The sequence below is a fragment of the Papaver somniferum genome, unplaced genomic scaffold (assembly GCF_003573695.1).
Source record: "Papaver somniferum cultivar HN1 unplaced genomic scaffold, ASM357369v1 unplaced-scaffold_554, whole genome shotgun sequence".
Lineage (NCBI taxonomy): Eukaryota > Viridiplantae > Streptophyta > Magnoliopsida > Ranunculales > Papaveraceae > Papaver > Papaver somniferum.
The window spans coordinates 1,805-9,851 of record NW_020648238.1 but is presented as its reverse complement, the minus strand read 5'-3'; the positions used below and the strand labels follow the sequence as shown (position 1 = coordinate 9,851).

General features: G+C 37.1%; 1 protein-coding gene across 1 annotated transcript; it reads left to right on the top strand.

Moving 5' to 3' along the window:
* Positions 1 to 1,245: 1,245 nt before the first annotated feature.
* Positions 1,246 to 4,682, top strand: LOC113343171 (BTB/POZ and MATH domain-containing protein 3-like). The gene is made up of 5 exons (XM_026587455.1): positions 1,246 to 1,634; positions 2,136 to 2,484; positions 2,560 to 2,836; positions 2,966 to 3,045; positions 4,365 to 4,682. The coding sequence occupies exons 1-5, from the start codon at positions 1,246 to 1,248 to the stop codon at positions 4,680 to 4,682; spliced, it is 1,413 nt and encodes a 470-aa protein (XP_026443240.1).
* Positions 4,683 to 8,047: the final 3,365 nt, after the last annotated feature.

The window sequence follows — 8,047 nt, the reverse complement described above, 5'->3', positions numbered from 1 at the left end:
GAAGTAGGTATATGAGTAGTTGTTCCACAAGCTTGACTTGATGCATCCATGATTGATCACTGAGAAATCACAAATAAACATAAACATAAGTACATAATAAATTTATGAGTTCTGATTCTTATGAACTGAAAATGTAAAGTAAATAAAACCTGAAAATAAAATAAAACCACAAAGGAAATAAGAACTGAAAATAAAACTATAAAAGTGAATTCATATATTCATACATATAAAGTGCTTCCACTACAAGTTATCCACAAAGATTAAAGACATCAAAGTCCTTTAGTTTCTATTGTCAAAATAAAGATCAAATTAAAAAAAAATCAAGCAACCCATAGTCCAAATCAAACGATTTAAACACAATAACGAATAGAAATTGATTAAAATTGGAGAAGAAAAAAAGCAAAAAAAGTAAAAAACTTACACAAATCACTGACTTTTTCTCCTTCTTCTGCTGGATCGAGAGGTGGAGTAACTGATGTTGTTCGGTGTTCCGTGTTCGTTGTTGAGACTTGAGAAGTAAAGAGGTTGATTAATGGAGTTCAAAGAATCAGAGGAATCAGATTTCTTCTCAGTTCTCTTTCTCAGAGAGAAGACGAAAAAATACAAATGACAAACCCTAGCGTTAAGGTTCTCTATATACACCCCCCCCCCTTTTAATCTAATGGCTATTATTAGTCTACTACCCCTAAATCTAATGGCTAGAAATAGTCGGTACTTTTGGTCCGGACAGTACGGAACTTAGACATGACCGTATACCTGTACCTCCTCAGCCTCGGTTCCTATTTTTTGGACCGATACCTGTACCCCTTTCTCCGTTCGGGACAAAAACAGGTACGATTCCGCCGGTTCCGGGATGGTCCGGAACTTCGGATCGGTTCTTGTGCACCCTTAATTTAATTGATTAATAAAATAAAATAAAACAAAAAACTCGGGCCATTTGACACAACTTAAGCTCTGATCAAACCTAGACTCCCTTAGACACCAATTCCGACTTCATCGATGTTGAGTCAACATCCTTGCCGGGAATCAATTTTTAGGGTGATCCCAGGGCCTTCGCTAGTAGATTCAGCCTCAAAATTTAAATCAAATCCAGCCCGGCTGATTAGAATAAAAGTTTAAATTAGGGCTAAAATTTCCTTAGGAGTTTGAACTTGTATTTTTTTTTTACAATAAAAGGAGGATCCATTGAAAGACATCTTTTTTTTTTACTATCCTTTTCCGTGGTTTCTACGTGGGTTTCAATACATGGCCCCAAAAAGGCCGAGAGTTTCAGAGTACCAATATTATACTAATGATGATGAAGAGATGTTGTCGTCGTCGTCACGGTGGATTTGTGAGACTGTGAAAGGTTGTCATGTGTTTAAGGTCGAAGGATATTCTCTAGCAAAGGGAATAGGAGTTGGCGAATACATGACTAGTGCCGTATTCAGTGTTGGTGGCCACGACTGGGCTGTAGTTTTCTATCCAGATGGACTTACTGAAGCTGTACAGGATTACATAGCCGTGTACCTGAAGTTAGTAAGCCCTGGAGAAGTCAGGGCAACGTTTGAATTTAAATTACTAGACCAAACCGAAAAAGGGAAACATGGTGTTCATTACTATACTAGATCTCCAAAAACTTTTACCGATATCTGGTATGTACATGTTTTCCGATTCCTACGTTTGTTGGAATTATATTGAATCCTTAGCTTTTTCATGAGTAATTCAAGATGTTTCTAAGCTAGGATCGTACGTAGACTAGTAATTTCCTCCTTGCTTTACAAAGGCTCTTTGCACAAACGATTATAGCTACAGCAAGTTACCCGATTCAATGTCACCATCTTCTTCTCAATAAATAAATAACTCAAATCCAAACTTTAGAAATAGTGATGCCAATAAATTTCAGGTATGCGCCGGTGTCAAAATTTACAATTAGACTTAGTTGTTCTGCTTGCACTATAGTTTCTTTCAAAAATTGGTATTATGTTATACTAACAGTAATTTGAAACCTTTGAATTAGTGGAGAAGGAGATATTCTGGACTGCCATCTCTTTTTACTTATTTACTACCTATTTCGTTGATAAATATTTGTAAATAACTCTTTTACCGTGACTGACCTAGTGCATAAATGGCATTTCTATATGAATTAGTTTCAGGGGATGGCCAGAATACATGAAGAGGTCGAAGTTGGAGACCTCAAGCTATCTCAGGGATGATTGTCTTAGCATTCATTGTACGGTCGGAGTATGGCAAACTCGTGTTGAGGAGGAGAAACATTATGTTATTCCCGTACCTCCATCAGATATGAATCAGAAACTCAAGAGTTTGCTGGAATCTGAAATTGGTTCTGACATTACTATTCAAGTTGGCAATGAATTCTTCAAAGCCCATAAGTCGATTCTAGCAGCTCGATCTCCTGTATTTAGAGCTATGTTTTTTGGACTAGCGGGTAATCCAAACATGGAAATAGTAGCCATTGAAGATGTTGATCCCTTTGTTTTTAAGGTAAGGCTTTTACAATTCATATATTAGATTCATAAGTAAACTCCTGCTAACTTAAACTTACATGATGTGTTGCAGGCCATGTTGTTATTTTTGTACTCAGATGAATTTCCTAAAGCACGTGATCTTTCTGATCCAGATTTTGTTTGCACTTCAACTACGATTACACAATATCTGTTAGCTGCAGCAGATCGTTTTGATCTTGCTCGATTGAAACTCATGTGTGAGGCAAAGTTGTGTGAAGATATAACTATAAATAATGTGGCAACAGCACTGATTCTGGCAGACCAATACCAATGTTTGCAACTGAAAACTGCCTGCCTAAACTTTGCAGCGAAACCGGAAAATGCCGGAGGTAAGTGTTACATTTAGACCTCCAGAAAGTAATTAGTTAGCTATATGTTTTATGAAGAGTACCAAGTTTGTCTGTCCAGTTTTGGGCTAAACATATATTTTTCTTACCCATTAAATGTTTTACTTGTAGATGTTATGAAGTCCGATGGGTTTGCAGATTTGGCAAAGAGTTCTCCCACGCTATTGATTGATCTGTTCAAGACTAGTGCGGTGCTAAATAAAAACTGAAGCCTACTACATTGTATGAAAGGAGTGTCGAAAACAACAACAGCAACACCAACTGCAGGCTGATCGTCCTACACCAAAAATTAAATGTTTTAAAGATGTTTTCCTTGAAATTTTTACTCGTCATTAATTTCTGGTCTCATACTCTAATGAGTGTTTTTGTCTTACAAAATTGTTTCTGAACCTTCAAGCTTCTGTGCCAAACTTACGTAGACCAATGCACATAACCATTTTTCCACCGTAGTATATGAGATATTTCTGATATAACTAATGGGTTTATAAGTTGCAGTCGACTTTGATTGAAATTTAGATGGTTTTGAGGTTGTTCATTAGCTAAGAGTAACTCGCGGAACTAGTAAGGTCTAAGGAGAATCACTTTCATAAAAAGAAAAAAAATCAGAGGGAACTTAACAAGAAAATTGTAAGATCCCTCAATTTACTCGGTAAGTCGGTTTTCGAGGTGAGTTAGACCCATGAACTTCAATAGTAATAGTATGGATCTCGAGAAGGTAATTAATAAATAAGCAACAATGGCCATGAATTACAAACTAGACCAACGGTATATTTTATCATTTATTAAGCACACCACGATCTTTACAAGAGATTAATGTTGCAGGATTCACACCCTCATAAACGAAATGCAAAAAACTACTAAATTCCTTTCAAACTCCAAAACCATGAGAACATATTTGAGCGGTCAGTTAATAATTCTTGGACTGCGACATAGTCATTAGACTCAACTTTAGCGTTGTATTCACCGGACTTGGTGGGTTAGATGAGGAACCCGGGTTTTCCTCAATCTAAATTCCTTGAGATGGTCTTTATTAAGCCTGGTACTTTTTCTTGCAGGGTAAGAATCTAATGTTTATGTCGGTGTGGATCATATAAGCATTCTGAGATGAGAATGTGGTCACTTGTAACTCGATGATACCTTGCTTATTTTATAAACAGGTTACAGGTGCCGAGATGGGCAGTAAAGCCCTTTCCTTGAGTCGAGATGGCTTTGATGAACACGGACTTTCTCTGTGCATAGACGCTATGCAATTCATTCGGCAAAAGAATGAAAAAATAATCTTTAATGCACACCCATGATTGTCGCATAAAACAGAAACGGAAACAATTGTAATTTGAATTGGTGATGGCGACATAGTGAGTATATTTATGGCAAAGATATGCTAAAATATTATTCTTAAACAGAGCTTAAATATAGATAATTTTAACCTAACCCTAAGCTTGCATAAACAATATGGGAGTTCATTGCCTATCATCAATTATCTTATCACTTCTAGTTCTTTCTATTGCAGCAGTTTCCGTCTTTGCGGTCGACGTCGTGCAGATTAACAAAATCTGCAATCTGCGAACATGAACAAGACTCCGAGTTCTGCTTTCAGACTCTGATTGGAGATCCAGGAACTGCAGCAGCAGATATCGATGGGCTTATGCTTATAACGATTTCATTAACGCTTGAAAAAGTTCATGATATTTCCAACAACATTACCTTTCTGCGACATACCGTCACGGATTCTGTAGTGAAAGAACGGTTAATTTCCTGTCAAGAGAACTATGTTAATGCACAATTCTGGTTTCAAAGAGCGTATTGGGGTTGCAAAATCGTATTATGATATTTTCTATTTGTTAAGAAAAGGATGGTTTGAGGCTAGTGTTTGTGAGAATGGGTTTAAATTTGAACCTGTTCGAACATCACCTTTAACACCGAGTTATGATCTGTTGCTCAAACATGTCGAACTTACGTATGCTATCATCCAACATATCACCAGCCCAAGCAGCAAGTTACGAGAGATGGATCTATTCAAACCGTTACCTGCAGATCTCAACTGATGATCCCGATGCTAATATCATCATAATGATTTTCTTGTCTTTTAAGTAGCAGTACTTGTTAACTTTATGTGTAACCCAAGTTGTCTGTTTTTCAATTTTATATGCATTGTTAGTTGATACTTGATTCAATTAATATAGATCAGTTGTTTTTTAACTTTTTTAGAATTGTAGAAGATTAAAATTCTAAAATATTTTGATACAAACTATTTCCATGACAAACAAACTCGCCCAAGCAGAGCAGCACGACGCAACTATCCAGAGATATCAAATGTTAGCCTCTAACCTAGCAGAATCGGCAGTCTAGGTGACCTGAAACCTGGATGGACTGGATTCAGAGACGGCAGCTTTTGCTACCTTGCATCTGTTGTTGTACTAGTTTTTAAACATGTGCAAACTTGTTAGGCGCGCACTCCCGTTACGATTTTCAGTGAGAAGCGCAAATTGGCGGTGCGGTTCTCACTGAGATTCTTAGGGCTTTGCATGTGCACAATTAATCGGAAATATCATGTGAATGAAATTTTTCGTATCCTTGACTGCAGTCTCCTAGCACATGAATTTTTTTTACTCCATGATTCCATGTGTCTGCTTACACAGGCACTCTACATAAAAAATTGAAGTAAAATCTGATGTAGGATTTTGTTTGATGGAACTAAAAAATTTCAGTCTCCATAGCACCAATTCTACAAAAACCACCTTCCAGCTCCAAAATCCAAAATTATTTTTGCAGCTCTCGTATTCTACATAAGCTAATGCAAGAACACGTGATTCAAATAAGAAGCCCAGTAGCACATAAGTATCAAGAGCAAAGCAATCAGTTGACCACAAAAGTAAAATGGTGAAGTTGCCAATGCACCATAACAATTATACTGATATAAATTAAGAATCTGCACACATGAATATTTAATAAAGAGGAAAAACTAATATACAGAAGCATCAAATCTGAAATTCAAAGAAAATTGATGGGTGGTGTTTTAAATTCCTGACAGAAATTCGAATTACAAAATTGTTCAGACAAACTTTGATATATCCAACTCTGTAAACTTATAAACAAACAAATTCACCGAAGTAGAACTCAGTTACTATGACCGTGACTTACCAATTAGACAAGGTCTATTCATCTACCAAGCAAACTAACACGATCTTTCTGGATGCCCTGTATGAGGTTAATATCAAAGAGTTCACACCTGGGTGGCATCTCCATCTCGTAAAAAGGATTTTTTAAAACGTAGTCTGTGTACAGTTCATAGATGATCCTTAATAGAGTGTCCATGTGTTGTGTCCCTGGTTCACATACGACGAAGAATTTTGTCCCTGCAAAGCAAATCAACGGTTCAATTCCTAAAACAAGTAAAATAAAGAATTTTGATGCTTCGTCGCAGAAAATATGTTCTTCCATACAGAAAGAGAGTACAAGGTGTATAGCCTAACAAGTAACATCAATGTCTTCAGTGAAAACAATGCAGAACATGTAAATCTTGGTTCACCTTCATTCAAACAATAAAAAGTTCGCCTCAACGTCAGAGAGGCGAAATCCAAAGATGCAGCACTCCAGAGTCCACACATAAGATTGACTTAGCAATACTAACAAATGGCAGCAAACCGTGTTACAGGAATTAGTGAGAGATTAAAATCGCAAGATTTGAATATATTTTCTACCATTGCTATGCATAGCGAAAGGAAAATGATGGCTCTACTCTTTTCAATTACATCTCCAGATTTTGTCTAGTTCTTTTTAACTCTTAAAAGGTTAAAATTTTATTCGAAAGGAAAAAAGAAATACAAGATGAGAGGTGCCTAAGCGCAAAAAGAGAACGCAGAAAGCCGACTCAACACACACGAGAACAACGAACTTACCAACAAGTGCAAGCCTAACTGCAGACTAATCGATCCTATAGTTTCTTCTTGGGTACGGGGGTTCTTTTCCCTCTACCCAAATCCTCATTGCTAGGACCCAAATCCTTGATTGGTTTCGAGGAATGGAAATTATCTACAATGCCTCCACGGATTTTCTTAACTCCAGCTTCTTTACCTCCACGAGGAAGACCAAGCTATGAACTGAACGTCATAAGTTTCTCCATGTTTTGTTCTTTAGTCATTGGTTTCCATCGAGAAACTTCCTCAACTGATTTTACCTTTGCGACATCCATGACATCATTGTCTGTCTCATATTCAGACTATTCATTAGAATCTTCACATGTATCTACTCCAGGGTCTTCAATTCGTTCTTGAGAAAATTACAAGTTTTGTGCCTGGTAGCATCTTCTGAATCACTAATTGTAATACCACCACCATTAGTTTCTGACTCCAGGATGTTGAAAGGGTTCAAGTGACAAATAGGTATATCATTAGGCCTTCCCCCCTTTCTACCAGAGTTTTTTGATCTTCTAGTATACCACTTCTTAGCTGAATTGGGAGATACCATTTCCAGTACACCTTCACCGCCCAATTCATTCTCATTTGGCAGCACAATGGAAGCACTAGCTGACCCCGCGAGTTCGGATTAAATTCTATTTGTTATTGGCAACGTGCTGTTAGCATCTGCGCCATCACCTAAATCCACTCTGTCATGTTCTAAAATTTGCAACATAGAGTCTATATCCACTTGTACAGTCTTCCCAATATCATCCACGACTGCCTTTTTCACTTTAGGTACCCGAATATTCTTAAAAGTGCTACTTGCAGAAACATCAGGACATTTGCCATTCAAATGGCCGAAGGTTGAGCATGATAAGCATCTTGGATGTTTCCAAGAGTACTCCACAGGTACTTGAAACTCTCTCCCATCAAAAGATACTGGGATAAAATCAGGGTAATAAAAATCTATATCTATTTCAACACATACCCTTGCAGATTTTGTCTATTTGATGTCATTATCTCATACAAATCCCAGATAGAATCCAATAATTTCTTATACACATACATATCCCTGGTTCCTACAGTCAATTATAGCGACGTAGCAATAAAATGTTTCAAAGACGGATCCTTTTTCGACGATCAATTTCAAGTCACAAAGTTATCAGCACAGTTCTGTCATCTAATATATAACTCCAAACCAAATTCGAGAATTCTATGAGATCTCTAAAAATTAGGAAACTAGTACTCCTGGGGATTGATGTTCAATATTAAACCCTGACATTGCCAGAAATGG